The sequence below is a fragment of the Danio rerio genome, chromosome 16 (assembly GCF_049306965.1).
Source record: "Danio rerio strain Tuebingen ecotype United States chromosome 16, GRCz12tu, whole genome shotgun sequence".
NCBI classification, from domain to species: domain Eukaryota; kingdom Metazoa; phylum Chordata; class Actinopteri; order Cypriniformes; family Danionidae; genus Danio; species Danio rerio.
In genome coordinates, this window is record NC_133191.1 from 42,901,527 (window position 1) to 42,920,680 (window position 19,154).

At 37.7% G+C, this 19,154-nt stretch overlaps 1 protein-coding gene across 2 annotated transcripts in view; it reads right to left on the reverse strand.

Moving 5' to 3' along the window:
- Window positions 1-19,154, reverse strand: part of rspo2 (R-spondin 2) — a 99,353-nt gene that overhangs the window by 41,915 nt on the left and 38,284 nt on the right. For both annotated transcript variants that reach the window (XM_073925179.1, NM_001281990.1), the window contains 1 exon segment: window positions 2,728-2,871. In XM_073925179.1, coding sequence (XP_073781280.1) covers window positions 2,728-2,871 — 144 coding nt within the window.

Genomic DNA, 19,154 nt, shown 5'->3' on the forward strand with positions numbered 1-19,154 from the left:
CTAGGGTGTGGCTAGTAAGTTGAAAGTTCAACAGTGATTGGCAGATTGGTAGTCTGAGTTAAATGAGACTACCCAACCTTACGTCTGTATGACAGTCTGGCGCAAAGATATGAGGTCATAAAGTTTGGTCCAAAGTTAAGTCAAAAGACTTTTCTGAAATTTCTGGGTCAACCCAGAAATTAAAAACCTTAAGTCGAATCAGTTAGAAAAGATTTCACAATAGAAACTCGAGTCAGACCAGTTTGGAGGGTTGGTGTTAGTTTGGTGGTTATAATATGAAAGGCCTAGGAGAAGATGCAAATAAAAATTAGTCTCAGTAGAAGAAGAAGTTTATGTAATATAACAGTAGTATGTTGGCTTTCTCAAGTCACCATAACTATTATACCTAATAAGCAGTGTAAGTTTTAGACTGTATAAAAAAAGAGTTTATTAATTTATTTTACAGACAAAACCATTCAGTATTACAGACAATGCCCAGCAAGCATTTTTCGTTTTTAAAAGATTTTTAATAGATGTCTAATAGACATCTAAACATAGTCGTTTGGCTAAAACAAGGCTAAATTTGGGCTGTCAGTGAAAATCTAACAGACGTCCAGGAATAGGCCAAAACTAGACAAGTCATCAAATAAACAGAAATAAATGACCACACACACACACACACACACACACACACACACACACACACACACACACACACACACACACACACACACACACACACACACACACACACACATATATATATATAGTCTGTCAAATGTCTAGTTTGGGGCTATTATTAGACGTCTATTAGATTTTCATTGACAGCCCAATTTTGCCTAGTTTTAGCCACGCTGTCTACGTTTAGATGTCTATAAGACGTCTATTAAACACAGAATTGTTTGCTGGGTATTTGTAGATCTAGCTTGAACTGAAAGCTTTGTTTTGGAAGCTAGCATGTGTGTCTACAAAAGCATTTATTCCAGAGACGAGCATATTTTTTCAATTGTTTTCAAAGGGAGCGCCCTGTTTTTAAGAACACCAGCAGGACTGATTCATGCTGAGCGAGTGTTAAAACACAGCACTCATCAGTGTCACTTTTTAGCCAGAGCAAATAGCAGTTGTGCACATGAGTATTACGTAGGTGTTTAGCCAATAGTCATGCATGAGATTTTGACATCCAGAACAACAATGGCAGACTACATATGAGCACCGGCGCATGGTGTTTATAAAACAGCCATGTATAATACAGAAGTTTTGGTCATTTTCAATGATTTGTATAAATGTTCTTGACAATGTTGTGGTCTGAACATGGAAAATCCACCTTTCAGTTTGTAATACAATGTTATTATGGTATGAAGCCCCATTCAGATTACACAATTTTTTCTTGATTTCTTCTTTGATTGTTTGGTGATTCCTAAAAATATCATATATGTTATTCAACTATTAGAATGACTATATTTTATCCATAACCCACTGAAAATAAAAAGTGTATTTAACAGTTACATAAAAAACAACATGCAAATAAAAAGCCATCAACCTTTCAATTTCTTCCCATTAGATTGTGACCCCTGGGGTTATTATACTAGATTTACAACACGGCATTAGTGTTAGTTGCAGCAGATTGATTTTACGGCACAATGTTAAACTTTGCCACCTTTAAAGCACTCATGTACTTTAAAACTACAGGCAACAACTGAACAATTAAACCAAAATTAAACCAAGAATTGTGTCACGCTGTAAACATTGGACCATTCTCATTAAGTGAGGTTAATATTAAATGAACAATGACTATAAAAAATGATGTGGTTGTTAGACTGTTGCACCTTTTTTGTGCTGTCATTAAGCTTGTTCATATAGTTTCTATGGGTTGTGTCGAATGATTGTATGTTTATAACCACCTCCAAGGATAGTGGGGGTCACGAGTCTCTTGAATTGTTATTTTGGGGGTCGCAAGCTGAAAAGTTTGGGAACCCCTATCGTAATCAACAATAAAAATCACATAGTTTGAATAAGGCTTAAGATGGTTTAGCACAGAGCTTTCCTTGAACATGGGTTTCGGAATTACTAGATGAATTTGATAATGGGTAAAGCAATCCCAATTCTAGTAATCCTAAATAATGTATTAGCTTGTTTAGATGTGTTCTCTCTCTCTGCAAGAAAAAGGATCGCAAAGGCCAGAGTTGTCCGCCTCTCATCTAGGAATAACTAGTAATCATTCTATAACCAGTTTACCAATAATGATTTTAACCACTTACAGATAAAGTCAGAATTATTAGCCCCCCGAGTGAATTTTATTTTTTAAGTATTTCCCAAATGATGTTTAACAGAGCAAAGAGATTTTCACAGTATGTCTGATAATATTTTTTTCTTCTTGGGAAAGTCGTATTTGTTTTATTTTGGCTAGAATAAAAGCAGTTTTTAACTTTTTTAAACACCATTTTAAGGTCAAAATTATTAGCTCCTTTAAGCTTTATTGTTTTCTTCTGGATAAAGTCTTATTTGTTTTATTTTGGCTGGATTAAAATAAGATTGAAATTAAAAAAAAAAAAACATTTAAACGTCAAAATTATTAGCCCCTTTAAGTTATATATATTTTCAAAAGTCTACAGAACAAACCATCGTTATACAATAACCTGTCTAATAATTCAGGGGGCTAATGATTCTGGCTTCAACTGTATGTAGCAGAAAGGTTACCAGCTTTATCTGGATTTCATAGTAATCTTGGAATGACAAAAGTTTTCTTACCTCCACACTCCATGGTGTCTTCTAGGGGAGCAAAGCCCTCCGGACACTTTTCAAAGCAACGACCCTTGTGCAAGTAAAAACCAAGCTTGCACTTTGTGCAGAAGTCTTTGCTGAAGCAGGCCTCACAATCATCTATCCTGCACCCTGTAAAGAAACGAAAGAGAGATGTCAATCAGGAGAATAGAAAAAACATCATCATCTGCAGAAGACTGGAAGCTGGGGGAGGGGATCAGCATCAGAGAGGAATTAAGACATTTTGATGTTTTGTGAAGCTCTTAAGGGGAGTGAGATATTCCAGTGCAGCTTCTTCTGACATGCATGTTGAGCCAGGGAGTGTGGGATGTGAGAGTTTTTAGGGCTGCATTGAACTCCAAAGACGTGATGACATCCGGAATGAGGAATTACCTCATCATGACCCCTTCACAGAAGAAAGGAAAGCAGAACATCTAGGCATCCAAAAAGACAGCGTTACAGCAAAAGCTATGCTTTTATTTGCCATATTGTCTGAGAAGGAGTGGACATATTTTGTTAGCAAGTTCAACAAAAATTTTGCAGAAAAATCATAAGTGTAAAATGTTGTGTTTGATAAGGGCACAATAGAAATAGATGCATTATTAGCATTAAAGTTTGCCTAGCAAACAATCGATTGACACCATTGATGCCATAACATTATTGCTCATTTTCACGAAGACCTAAATAATTATTTGCGAAAAATCTGAGCACACATTTTGCAAGAATTTAGCATAAAAACCATTCTTTAAAATCAAAAGATTTCCGCTTCAGCTATTAGTAGTATAACTTTTGGGAAAATAATTAAAACATTTGTAAAATAAACAATAACTTGCCATACAGACTTTTTAACCATCAACATGCACAATTTTCAGCAAGATCAACACAAAATCTAAATTTAAACGATTACAACTTGGCTCCAGTTTCCCCCACAGTCGACATGCGGTATAGGTGAACTGGGTAAATAAAATTGGCCGAAGTGTATGAGTGTGTGAGTGAACGAGAGAGTGTATGATTGTTTTGCCAGTGATGGGTTGAGACTGGAAGGGCATAAAACATATGCCAGGGTAATTGGCTGTTAATTCCACTGTGGCAACCCCTAATAAATCAGGGACTAAGCTGAAGGATGGTGAGTAATTTTTTACATAATCTTTAAAAAATCCTTGTTAGCATCATTATTGGGATACAATCTGTAATTTGTCAGCAATAATAATAAAAATATTAGCATAAAATGACTTGATTTATATTACAAATAATTAACATGAAACAGTCTCATTTTAAGCAAAATCTCAAAGGGCAGGATTATTTTTTTGGCAGGATTGTAAAATAAAATCATCAGCAACACAAAAAGCCTTAAAAGGTCAGTAGTGTAGGAGTAATCCAAACAATCTAGTCTGGCAATTGAAGAAGATCTCCTGAGTCGGCTGGAGGGGAAAGAGGGGTCAAGCAATACCACCACACCAATCCTCCCACGCCCCGCCTTGCCACAGCATATCAAGGGCAGCGTGCCAGCATGTCATCAAGCCGTGACTCTGCAAATAGCACGTCAGCCAGAGCAAAATTACACGAGCCACACCAACAGGGCGATGCGCTGGCCTGCATAATTAAAAGGAGCCCCTGGGAGCTGTCTAATTTATGGTGCTTCTTAAAAGCTTCTTCAGAGGCCCGATTCCCTGATAGGCACTGGATCTCAGAATACAGCTATGAGAAGCTGCTTGCTGTTTCATACACTCAAAAAAATTATAATCCTGGAATGTTTTAACCTAAATTTGGGTATAATATCAATGAAAAAAATTGACCATAATTAACCCAAATTTGGGTTAAAAGAACCAAGAGTGTATCAGGTACATTTGTGGATCTTAAGCTAGAATCTGAGAAAGAGAGAATCTGCCACATTACAAAGAGGTAAGGCTTTCTCTTTAATCTCTGACCTTCTCTGGGTTTTCTAAAGGTTCTCACCATCATACCCCCCAATTAGACCATAACCAGCTAACCAGTCTGTCTTCCCAATGACATTCCTTCCCAAAAAATCAATCCGCCCTCTTAAACCTCCACCCACTTCTAATGATCTCTCACGCTTTCTTGAACCAGTCCAAACAATTTCATCCAGATAACCCACACACACACACTGGAGTCCAACAACCGTAATCACCATCATTATCATAATCATCAGGTCAATGAATGTGATACAGTCATTTTTGCCCTTTTGCAGCTTTTAAAACTGATATTTCCAGTTTCGTTCGCAATAGGTGCTTTATTGTGAATATACCACACTCCTTTAGCTTAATTACATGCATAATTAGTTTGATCTTTATATGTTGTTGCTTAATAACAGATTAGAGATTACAGGAAATCATTAGGGGAAATTACAGAGATCTTAGTAAGGATGCTTTCAGTTGGCCAAGTTCTGGTTTTACTGGTTATACTGGTGCCCCAGCACAAAATAGTCATTTTTGTAAAACAAATTTTGTTGTAATTTACAGTATTGTTCAAACTAATAGCAGTACAACGTGACTAACCAGAATAATCCAGGTTTTTAGAATATTTCTTATTAATACATGGCAAACAAGTTACCAGTAGGTGCAGTAGACTATGAGAAAGACCCAGCATTCATGATATGCAAGATTTTAAGGCTGTGCAATTAGGCAACTAGTTGAAAGGGGTGTGTTAAAAAAATAGCAGTTTGGCATTCAAAATCAGTGAGGTCATCAATTTTATGAAAATAACAGGTGTGAATCAGGTGGCCTCTATTTAAGGATGAAGATTACACTTGCTGAACATGCATTTGAAAGCCTGAGGCAAATGGGTCATTCAGGACATTGTTCGGATGAACAGCGTACTTTGATTAAAAAGTTGATTGGAGAGGGGAAAACCTATAAAGAGGTGGAAAAATATATAGGCTGTTTAGCTAAAATGATCTCCAATGCATTTAAAATGAAGGGAAAAACCAGAGAGACGTGGAAGAAAACGGAAGACAACCATCAACAAGGATTGATGAATAACCAGAATGGCAAAGGCTTAGCCAATGATCACCTCCAGGATGATCAAAGGCAGCTACCTGTAAGTACGGTGACAGTTAGAAGACGTCTGTGTGAAGCTAATCTATTTCAAGAATCTCCCGCAAAGTCCCTCGGTTAAAAAAATAAAGGCATGTGCAGAAGAGGTTACAATTTGCCAAAGAACACATCAACTGGCCTAAAGAGGAATGGAGGAACATTTTGTGGATTGATGAGAGTAAAATTGTCCTTTTTGGGTCCCAGGGTCACAGACAGTTTGTGAGACAACCCCCAAAATCTGAATTCAAGCCACAGTACACAGTGAAGACAGTGAAGCATGGTGGTGCAAACATCATGATATGGGCATGTTTCTCCTACTATGGTGTTGGCCCTATTAATCCCATACCAGGGATCATGGATCAGTTTGCATATGTCAAAATACTTAAAGAGGTCATGCTGCCTTATGCTGAAGAAGACATGCCCTTGAAATGGTTGTTTCAACAAGACAATGACCCCAAAAACATTAGTAAATGAACAAAGTTTTGGTTCCAAACCAACAAAATTAATGTTATGGAGTGGCCAGCCCAATCCCTGGACCTTAATCCAATTGAATACTTGTGGGGTGACATCAAAAATGTAATGTAAATGAAATGTAGATGAATTGTGGAATGTTGTTAAAGAATCATGGAGTGGAATAACAGCTGAAAAGTGACACGAGTTGGTTGACTCCATGCCACACAGATGTGAAGCAGGTATACAAAAAAAACTAAATATTTGTTATTCACAGGATGTCAAAATCCTAAAAACACAAATATTTGTACAACATAGTTTTGAGTAAATGGCAGACACTGCTATTTTTTTAACAAAGGCCCTTCAAATAGTTGCCCAATTGCACAGCCTTTAAAGCTTGCATGTCAGGAATGCTGGGTCTTGTTTGTTTTCTGATAATCTACTGTGCCTACTGGTAACTTTTTTGCATGTATCAATTAAAGAATACTGTATACTAAAAACCTAAATAATTCTGGTTGGTCACATTGTATTGCTATTATTTTGAACAATACTGCATGTCCTCCTCATTATGGAGTACATCATAACCAAACCAATTGCACCAGTAATCATAGCATTCACACGCATTCAAGCTGCTAAATTATGGTTTAAACAATGTAACACTTTCCGGTGAGACATACAGATTGCCGCATTGTCTTGTACCTTTGCTGCAGGGCACGAATGTAAAACAAGGCATTCAAAAAGAACAACAAAAAAACTAAAAGGCGGATCTCCATCATGTCGTTGTCTTTTCATCAGCCAAGACACCGGAGCAGAACTGCATCTTTTGTTTGATAAACACGTGCTCGGCTGGTCGAGTTACGCTGTGCTGTAGAGATTTTGGCGTGGAGTCTGAGGAGAAGAAGGCCACACAGATGGATCCACTCGCTTTTCTTCCCAGAGTAATCAGAGCTCGGGGAGTCTCTGTGTCCCTACATGTCCAATCCATGACAGGGAGCAACAGCTAATAAATGAGCTTTGCAACAGAAAAGCCGCCTCCGTCCTCCGCCTGATGCATTGCAGCCATGGGGAGGCTGTCATCACCCTTTGGATCGCTTACTTCAACAGGGAATTGAGGAGGAAAGAGCAAAAAGAGCAACTACTGGCACACGACTCAGACAGTGACTGGACTGGCTTGTCATGAAGTGTCGTTTGTCATCCATGATCATGTGCAGATGCTGAAATATCAGAAATCACTTGCTTGGGAATATCAGATGGAAATCAGTAATGCTATCTGTATCTGAAAGAACAAGGGTTCAAAAGCCAGTTACTGAATGACATCAGTGAGGAAGCCAAGATTATAGATTTTAAACCATCTTTAAAAGGATAGTGCATGCGCACAAAAAATAATCATTAATTATTCGGCCTCATGTCATTACAAATCCATAAGACCAGTGTTCATTTTTTGGAACACAAACTATTTTTGGTGACATCCTAAAGCTCTCCATAGACAACTATTTTTTGAAAGGTTAAAAATTAAGAAAGGTACCAGGAACACCATCAAAACTGAAATCTGAAATCGTATACTTCCATACTATATAGTACGCTAAAATCAGTATGCGAGCCGAGTAGTATATCCGATTTCACAGAATTTGAAAATCAGTATGCGAGAAGTACCTGGATGTCTAGCAAGATTTTGAATTGTACATCATATGGACATTAAGCTATCCCATGATGCCCCGCGAGAGAATTTGTGAATAGGAGTGAAGCAACACAACTCATGCAGGTAGGTCACGTGATCATGACAAAATGATGGATGTAGTACGTCCGAGTTCCATTCATACTGCTCACATTCATACTGTATAGAACGTACTTTTCTAACGGCCGAGTAGTATGTTTAAATTCAAATGCAATACCCACTGAGTAGTAGGTGGTTTCGGACGCAGCCCATGTGTCATTAGTGGTCCATTATTTACATTTATACAACAGTTCTGTCTGGTTCTTGAATCTGATTGGCTGATAGCTGTGCAATATTTTGTCAGTAACAGCACTCAACCCTCCTCTTCACCTTTCTGTATTACTCCGCCCAAATACAGTCAAGCAGAGGACACTCTACAGTTTGACAAATATTGCCACTGTTAGGCAACATAATTTACTTTTAAGGCTTTTTTTAGTTGAGAGTGTAGTTGTTCAGATAGCAACTATGCAGTTTATTTATAAGGACAGTGCCTTTTTAAAAATATTTAATCATTATTAAACTGATAAGTGATATTCCAAGTCGATCTCTCTCTTTTGTATGCTGTAGTGCTGTATTTATAATGTTACCATAGTAAGTGTAGTGCATTGAGTGTGAGATATGGGACTCACACATCAGGAATGTGTGTTGTGTTGGCAGAAAGAAAGAAGAAATGCCCGCATGTGTTTAGCGTTTTTGCCTTTTTGCAAACACAACATAATAATCTTCATCAATAATCTTAAAATATCAGCAACATTACACTAGAGAGTCATTCAAATATAATCTCTAAAGTGACGTTGGTGAATTAGTAGGTATTAGGTATTAGCAGAAGACTAAGTATTAGGCTTCTGCTGTTCTGACGCAGATGTGAATGAATGGTGGAAGAAAGTAGTTCCTAATACAAAAGGGTTTTTAGACTCTCCGCGTTTGATTTTCTTTTTTATATACACGAGAATGCCATCAAACTGTTGTATAAACACAATATCACACTCGTAGCAGTGCGATGTGGCTGTATATCAGCACTGGTGGGATGCTCTGCCTGCAGCCTCGTGACAATGCATGCCTCCCACCAGTGCTGATATACAGCCATATTGCACTGCTATGAGTGTGATATTGCTCATATCAATTAATTAATCAAACAATCAATCAACAATCAATCAATCAATCCATTAATCCATCAATCAATCCATCAATCAATCTTCTCCACAAGGTGTTTAGTTCCTACAGGGCAATGCTGATGTCATATTTGAAGGACTGGAGGAAAACATTCCTACAGTTGGAATAAATATTGATATAATTAGATCACTTGTTCTCACAATGACATGAGAATAAGGACAGACGGTGGGAATCTGATGAAAGCCAAATGCAAGAGAAAAAAAAACCTAAATAGAACATTAGAGGAAGCTGAAATTGCCTTCTCCACTGTAAACTGTTGCTTGAGATTTATGTTTGTCCTTTTTTTCCACTTGGCTTTCAATGTGGTTTTCAAGTCAAGTGCATGTTGAGTTGAATCATCAAGCTTTAGGGGTGATCTAATCCTGAAAGACTTGTGGCAGGAATGCCTCTCTGCTGTGGTCTGGATGAAACAAAAAAAACAATAAAGCAAATTAAGCTGTGGACATTCGAGCCAGTGTCATATTCAAGTGGTTGCGAACCACGTTTGCCAGGGCTGTTGAAAGTTTACTTCATTTTAGAGCAATTAAACATGTAACCGTAACTTCGTTTTTGAATAAAAATCGATTTTAAATCCTATATGGCAGTGACTTGTAAACAAGGGGTAAATTTGGTAGACATCTTGAGGTCACAGTAACCAATGCATAGTATTCTGCAGCCATCTGTGGTGCAAAGGGATGCCCATGCTTAGGAAGTGCTAAATCTGGCCACATTTTTTCAGTTCTCCTACTGAAAGAGTCAGACTGTTTTTCTGGTAAGCATATCCTGTGGTTGACTTTCTCACACCCAACAATGCCATCTTGATGTGCCAGTGGGTGACCCAAGTCCTCTGGGACTTCTTGAGGCGTTTGCAGCAATATATTTTAATTATCCTCATACAGGGTTCTAAGAAAGCATCTCCAAGTTACCTACACCCAGATAACCCTGTTTATTTCTCAGCAGAAGTCAGGCAGATCATGTAAACAGCATCATTTTGCAATCAGTTTTGACGAGAGTTTTCAGTTAGAAAGTTTCAAAACTCCAAATTTTTGTATCCTCGCCCACAGACAGGCTGCGTTCCATTCTGGAGGGTTCATCCCTATGTCCTAATTTAGGGCTGTCCAATCCTGCTCCTGGGGGTCCAACATTCTAGAGATGGTAACAACACACTTGTATAGAGTTTTTAATCTCAAGTCTCAAGATTAGCTGGTTCAGTTGTGATTAATTTAGGAATTATGCAGGACAGAGTTCTCCATGAAGCAGGATTAGATACCCCTGCCCTAATACTGTTGAAGGGTATTCTGAAGACTCCTGCAGAGTAAGTTTCAAAGGCATGTGTAGGGGACTAAAACAATCCCTTTGAATACATCACCTATTTTATAAATTAAACAGCATAGAGAAAAAAGGGATCAAAAAGTATCCATAACTTACACCCTTTGAACTCTTTCTTTCTAAAGGGTCCTTGAAAGTGGACGGTTTTGAGCAATTTAGTTTGAGGCAACCCTTCAAAATGGCAGTCTAACCTCAAAGTTCCCCTCAGAATAAATGACTGAATGCATGCCATTCCATCTATTGGCCAGTCATGGTCTCGTAGTAATACCCGCTTCGAATATTATCACTCGATTGAATGGGTGTTATCAGTGTTTATAAGCAGATAGATATGGGCCAGTAGGGGCCTTCTTTTCATCCATCCACATGGTTAATCAGCTATACTAATAGGAAAGACTCCAGATCTGTTTTTACATTACTGTGATGGTTGGGTTTAGGGTTGGGGTAGGAGTAGATGTTAATAAAATACAATTAATGAGAAATTTAATAAATAAAGTAAATAATTCTCCTTAATTCCGGCTGCAGACATATGTGATCCATAGCTGAATAATCATATAGGTTCATATGGATTAAGCCACATGAGATTTGCTATCTGAGTACTAACCAGGCACAACCCTTCAGTGGAAAACCAATCTTGGGCATACCTGCCAACACTCCAACACTACATTTCATTCTGTTTTGTTTATACTCCTGGAAAACTGAAGTAATTCCACCCGCCCCCCATGTTTTTTGGTAATCTCCAACATTTCGACATGATGAATCGGACCAACAAGCTCTGACGTTAACCCAACAACCAAACCACCTAGTTTGACTGACGGACTGATGAAGCCCAATGGCCGACCGTCATTTCTTTTACTGTACATTACATGTACACATATGCAGGTATGAAATATCAGTTGCTTGCAACTATTTGCTTAATCCCATTGGTGCAACTGATGACAAGGGTTTTTGAATTCTTATATATAGCTCTTTTAACTTGTTTCAGATGTCAGTAAGTTCCCAGTTTAGCTTGACACTAGCCATGTACATTCACAATGATCATATAATTCAGGTGAAGCACATGTGTGTGGCTTACAACCCTTACACAAATCGAGTTCTCTTGTGAGAGAGTAAGACAGGGGCCAACGGCAACTGTTCTTTTGTAGGTCCCAAATGGCTTTAACTGCAACACACCATTCATTTCCAGAGGGTACAGAACTCATTACCTCATTGGAAGGACATATTTTGGAATTGTGTTGATTCCTTAACTACATTTAGGTACCACTTTAGTCAACAGTTCTTTCGTGTGGCAGAGGTCCACTTCAGTCCCACTGGATTATCAAAACTACCCGTAAAACCCGAAATCTTAAGAAGGTTTTGAGCAGACTTGCTCAAACGCCTACATTAGCCAGTTTAAAATAGTGACAAAGTGGGAATAATTGCAACAACAGTACAACAGGAACAGATTTTACAACACAAGGAACAATAAAACAGAGTATAAAATTGGATGAAACAATTATGCTTGACACGGGGGCTCTCAAGTGGCACATATACTAGTTCTGGATTAACTGTGATACTTGACTGCACGTCCAGGATATTGGCAATCAGAAAGCTCTAAAAAGGGTTTCCATATGAGTTAAGAGAGGAAAGGGAACTTCACATACGGATAAACAGGAGGTCATCTGGGGCCGATATCTTTTACTCAGCGGAAGGCAGCTTACTAACATGAGCAATCCATCACATAAAATATATTTTATAAAGTCAACGTTAATATTTGCAACCTTGCCACTGTAAAGCTGCACATCCATAAAAGAGATGCATCAGTAAGCTGTAAGCAGTAAGTAAAAACTGTAAGTAAAAAAAGAATGATATACAAATTATATTCTATGTTTGCTGTATATACTCACTGGCCACTTTATTAGGTACACCATACTTGTGATGGTTTGGACCTGTTTTTGCCTTCAGAACTGCCTTAATCCTTCATGGCATAGATTCAACAAGGTACTGGAAATATCCCTCAGAGACTTTGGTCCACACTGACATGATATCATCACGCAGTTGCAGCAGATTTGTCGGCTGCACATCCATGGTGCAAATCTCCTGTTCCACCATATCCCAAAGGTGCTCTATTGGATTAGGTTCTGGTGACTGTGGAGGCCATTTGAGTCCTCATTGAGTGAACACATTGTCATGTTTAAGAAACCAGTCTGAGATGATTTGCGCTTCATGACAAGCGTTATCCTTCTGGAAGTAGTCATCTGAAGGTCTCAGCAGAAATCAAGACTCATGAGACCAGGCAAAGTTTTTCCAATCTTCTGTTGTTCAATTTTGATGAGCCTGTGTGAATTGTAGCCTCTGTTTCCTGTTCTTACCTGACAGGAGAGGCACCAGTCTTCTGCTGCTGTAGTCCATCCTCCTCAAGGTTAGACATGATGTGTGTTCAGAGATGCTCTTCTGCAGACCTCAGTTGTGACGAGTGGTTATTTGAGTTACTGTTGCCTTTCTATCAGCTCCAACCAGTCTGGCCATTCTTGTCTGACCTCTGGCATCAACAAGGCATTTGTGCCCACAGAACTGCTGCTCACTGGATATTTTTTTCGGACCATTCTCTGTAAGCCCTAGAGATGATTGTGCATGAAAATCCCAGGAGATCAGCAGTTACTGAAATACTCGAACCAGCCCGTCTGGCACCAACAAACAAGCCACATTAAATCAGTCTCTTAAATCACCTTGCTTCCCCCATTCTGATGCTCGGTTTAAACTGCAGCAGATGGTCTTGAGCATGTCTACATGCCTAAATGAATTGAGTTGCTGCCATGTGATTGGCTGATTAAAAGTTTGCATTAACAAACAGTTGGTCAGGTGTACCTAATAAAGTGGCCAGTGAGTGTATATATAACTGCTTATGTATCTGTTAAGACAGTTCCTAGTTGTAATACTGCAAGACTTGAAATGTAAAGGGAGGGTTCAAGATGGATGGGGGAGGGGGTTCTACTTGACAACCTGTGGAAAAACTGATGGTACCAGCACACCATTTCTCTTTACATGCTGAGCCTCTTTTCCAAAGTTTATCTCTCCTATATCCTTCCCACAATCTCTTTTTATCTGGTTAGCTTCAGCTAAGCTGGCTGTGTTTGGGAGTGACTAATCAAAAGCAGCAAAGCTACTAATTTATGTGTCATATTGTATTGGACATACAGTTAAACATCTAGTAAAATCATGAAATAATTCAACATGATCTCTTTAAAGGCGTTGTATGTAAGTTTCTGACTCTTCTAAAGCATATAAATACTATTATATGTTTGTAAATATTTAAGAAACATGCGAAGGGAACATTACTTGATTATCTGAAAAACAATGCTGAAGTTAATTACTCTGGTTTGAAAATGTTCGTTACGTGACGCTGTCTTCGTTTTGGTTCTTTCAATTCAGCCATTTATATTTATAGATATCAATGAATTATGTAATTTACATTTGGATCAACATTCAGTTGTATCTCTGGAACTCCCTGCACTGTATATTGCATGTTAGTTTTTGCATAAAAACAAATGTCATTTTTATAAAAGAATGGTATGTACATGGGGATTAAGCAGCTAATCATCCAGATAATTTCAGCTTTAAATTTAGCTTAACAGTGTTCATTTGTACACTGTTGCAGTATTTATTAATTATCTGAATATATTTCATTCATTCACTCATTTATTTTTTTTCAGCTTTGTCTCTTTATTAATCTGGGGTCGCCACAGTGGAATGAACCACCAACTTATCCAGCATATGTTTTACGCAGAAGATGCCCTTCCAGCTGCAACCTATTACTAGACACACACACACACACACACACACAAACACACACACACACACACACACACACACACACACACACACACACACACACACACACACACACACACACACACACACACACACACACACACACACACACACACAGACACACACACATATACACTACAGACATTTTAGCTTACCCAATTCACCTATAGCGCATGTTGAACCAACAACCTACTTGCTGTGAGGCGATTGTGCTACCCACTACGCCACCGTGATCCCCAATATAATTTATTTTTAGAGTTAAAATGTTTGTAATTTTGTTTTGTTCTTCCTTGTTTGATTAATTTTGATGTTTTTTTTATTAGTTTTATTTTTATTAGTTTTATTTATTAATTTTAATTTCAGCTAGTTCATCTGCAACAACTCTAATTTGTTTTTCTATTCCCAATTATGTTCTTAAATTTTGTTTATATTTAATTTAAATTCAGTTCTATTTCAATTACCAACATTTTTACAGTTTGTAACAGTTCTCATTTACATGTAAAAATGTTTTTTTCATGTTTAACATTTTAATACATTTTTATGCTTTCTTTTGTTCCAGTTGTTTTTGAAGTAAAAATTTCTCAATTAAGTTTAACCCTTTAACCACCTCACCAAGAAAAATGTTTTGTATCGCATTTCCTAACTTCTAACGTTGCTAGTTAACACACTCAATGTATTGTGCTACAACATATCCCATAATTAAAAAAAAAATATCAACCTCTACCAAATATGATATTTAGGTTTATAGTAAAAGTACTGGAATTAATACATATACAATGAAAAATCTAAAAAGATGTAGTGTAAGACCTATTTATTTAAAAAATATTCAAAATAAAACATTTTTGAATACTAAATCATCTTTATTTTTTGAAGTATGCCATAAAATAATTTAGATTCTCATTTAACACTTTATTTAACACTTTTTCTTGTTTTTTTTTTTTTACAATAAAACCAAAATCAAGTGTAGTAGAGCAACAGGATTATGTTTGTTTGATTTTCTTTGTGAACCGACAATGCTGTGTGTCTAAACCATTATTTAAAACATCATTCTTTAAATGACTTTAAAATGAATTATTTAAAACAGTCAAAGCATGGTCAACTATTTGGTAGCTAAGCTTAAGTTTCTCATATAAATTGTAATTTTATTTATTATTTTTTATTTAATTGGCAAAAATATTCAAATCGTCATCTTTTTGTATTACTCAGAAGAGAGACATAGACATGGAGGCAAGTATATAATCATGATCAACATGAGAAAAGTGTGAATTACACAGTCTTAATTCAATTTAATTGTATTCATTTGTTTGTTCGTTTGTTCGTCGGTTTGTTTTTTTGTTCATTCGTTTTCCTTCAGCCTTGTCCCTTCATTCTCCTAATCATCTACTTACATTAAATTCAATGGTTGCTTTACCCCCTCCAGGAAGTTTTAAGGAACCTGCCAATGCTCGTAAAAGGGGGAAACAAGTGCAACATTTATTGTAAGAGTTCTGGAGTCACTGGCGCAGAGAATATCTTTCAAAGCTGTCAGACCAAAATGGCACATTCCTAAGAGAAATATTCCGATTAGTGATATTGTTATCGTGAAAGATGACGATTTGCCAAGAAATCAATGGAGATTGGACAGAGTAAAAGAGACTACCGTTAGTACCGACAGATTGTTTACAAAAGCCAAAATATATGTCTAGGCGATTCAAAACATGACATGAAAGACAACGGTCTTGGCAAGCCTTCAGTAATTGAAAGGCCTATACAAAAACTTGGACTGTTGCTAGAGTCCAATTAGTATCCCGATGTTATTCTCTTCAATGAGAGTAAAAAACTATTTGGTATTTCCATGGTCTGAGTTTGTTTACTGTAAGTTCATTCTAGTGGAAATCATTCATGTTTAATATGTACTGTAAAATTTGGTGGGAGTGTAACGAAACTTGAAATAATCTGTTACTTTATTGTTTATGATTTAGATTTTTTGTTATTTTGTTGTATTTTGTTTGGAACGCTAGATGAAACATGGTAAAATAGGCACAGGTATACGGCTGCTTCACTGATTCCCCGTTTATGAGTTTTAGCTCCAGGTTTAAGGGAAAATAAGGTCATTTGGTCTATTTGTTTAGGATAATGTTTGATTGTTGATGTAGGTTTAGTGTTTTAATTTTTGGAATTCATTTGTGTTTGTTTGTTTGTTTGTTTGGTTATTTTTATAGTACTTATGGAGATTCACATTGCTGTAATGCTTAATAGTTGTTTGGAATGTGACCAATAAATGAATCATGAACCATCAGTGAAAGACTTAATCATCTTTTAACCAGGACGCTTCAGGCGGCGCCAGAGCGGAATAAACCGTCAACTTATCCAGCATATGTTTTACGCAGCGGATGCCCTTTCAGCTACAACCCATTACTGGGGAAACACCCATACACACTCATTCACACACATGCACTGCGGCCAATTTAGTTTACTCAATTCACCTGTACTGCATGTCGTTGGACTGTGGGGGAAACCGGATCACCCAGAGAAAACCCACACGAACACAGGAAGAACATGCAAACTCCACACATAAATGCCAACTGACTCTGCCGGGACTCAAACCAGCGACCTCCTTGCTGTAAGGCGACAGTGCTAACCACCGAGCCACCATGTCGCCCCCCAAATTAATAGTTTATACATCTAAACTACTATAACTTGTAGCTTAGCAACACAAAGTTCAAACAAAGTCCCAAACATCAAACTCATCTTCCCACAGAATCAGAAAACAAGTCCAGCTTTCCTTCTGCTCATTCGAGAGGCTTGGGTCACGCATATGATGTTCGCCAGAGGTAGGTCAGAGTGTTCAATCTGGATGTGTGGATTTGAAAAGCGCTCCACCCCACCCCACGGCTCCAGCGGAAGAGTCTGTACTGATGTAGTGCAAACCTGTCTCCTCTTTGCCTTTGTTTTCGCTCAGGCCCGGCAATTCTGCAAAGCATTCTTAAACAAGATAGGATCACACACACACACACTCAAGTATAATGATAAGCAGCTGCTCCTTAAGTGATTTCAGAGCCTGTTTTTAAAAACACGATCAACTTCAATGTAATCCACAATTCTAGGCTCTTGGAAGAACGTATTTGCTCTAAAAACTCGACTTCTATCGGCTTCTGAGTGTTCCCAGTGATTAGTTTTCACAGTAACCCTGATAGAACATCTCATTATGACTGACAGACATGAGCAGCTTAGCAAAAATGACAGAGAAAGCATAACTTAAGTAGGAGGGTCAAATGCGAAGCTGGATTACGAAGTCATGACTGAAATGGCGATCACATCAAAGTAGGCTTTGCGCTGAGATTTGATGCTACGTGACAATGTGAGGTTTTGTTCTGGGAGAAGTTCTCCACGAAAGGAATCCAGATTAACTTGCCACATATCAGTACCATTTAAAATCAAATTTCAACTGGGACAGCGAATGGTTGGAGGACACAGTCTTAAAGAACAACATCTTTTCCATCTCTCCAACCCAACTTGTTGGATTGCTGGTCAAGAACTGGCAATCTCTATAAAGTAACCTCAATCAAGTTTATGGTAAATGAGGTATTTTAGGCGTTCCCTCTTGTCCTCATCTGATAAACATTGGCAGATAAATCTGTATCAGGTTTGCAAAGTGAGAAGGGACATGTTTTTACACAGGGGTGTCTGTACTGTATCTGGGTTTATTAGCATTGTAGGTCCTGACACACTCCTCTGAGGTTTCAAGTCTGTCTGTCAGGAGTTTGGCTCAAACAATCTGAAGAGTTAGAGTTTTGTTTTCACGCGAAGCATGAAGCCAACACCTCAGGCTTTTCACTTAACCTCAAAGGTTCGGAGTGTCTCAGGCCTGGCGCAAATGTTAAAATAAGGTTATAAAATACAGGGCATGGCAGGAGAAGGATATGCAATTCCGGTATGACTATTATATTGCTCTTTGCAGACAAATAAAAGTAATATAATATAATACAAACATATTTTATTTTTCTGCTTTGCTCCTGTTTCTGGCCAACAGCTGACTAGTCAATTAAAGAATTGAACATCCTGTACTTCTTTTTTTAGTAAATCCCATCACAAATGCCACAATTTAGGAATCCTGAGACTTTAATGCATATCTAATGCATGCATTTAAAGAGCCCCTATTATGGGTTTTTGTAAATGACCATGTAGTGCGCAGCACAGCTCTAAGTGAATGAAAACATACAGCTGAGGGATAAATCTGAATATGCACCTTGTTTAAAAATATAGATTTTTAAATAAAATATTCAACTTTCTGTTCATTGTTCGTACGGATCTTTTGCCTGTTCGTATCAATGTTGACACAAAACAATACCAAATATGAATTATCCGATCCGGTAAAACGTGAACGCGCCTTTCCCTTCCTACACTAGTGGAGTGCGAGGGATTGACCATGACGTAAAGATTACTATCACTAAAAGATGGCCAGACATGTGGATGTGGGGAATAAATAGTTAAAGTTCAATTTCACAACAGCACCACAGTATAGCCAACCGTGTGCTGTGTTTGTTCCTGTCATTTTCTAATGATTAATACGATAACTAAATCTGCAGCGCGGGATTCGCCGGTCAATCGTTAATAAAGGAAATATCAGCAAAGACTATTAATGTACAAGATATTGGCAGTAACTGTTACACAGTTTGCGTGGACCAGTTTCTTCTTCCTTCAGATCCTGTAAGTGTTTCTCCTTCCTACACAACTTGAAGTTAAAATTTTGAAAGTAAAATGGTTGCCTCGTTTTCTGTAGTTCGCAAAATATGTATTTAATTGTGTGTTGTAACTTGTAATGGCTCCGCACGGCTTGTAATTACATATCAGTTATAGAGCATTGCTTGTAATGTATCTCTCAGGTTAAATCTTTAAGGGTTATTTCAAATATCACCTCCAAAACCACA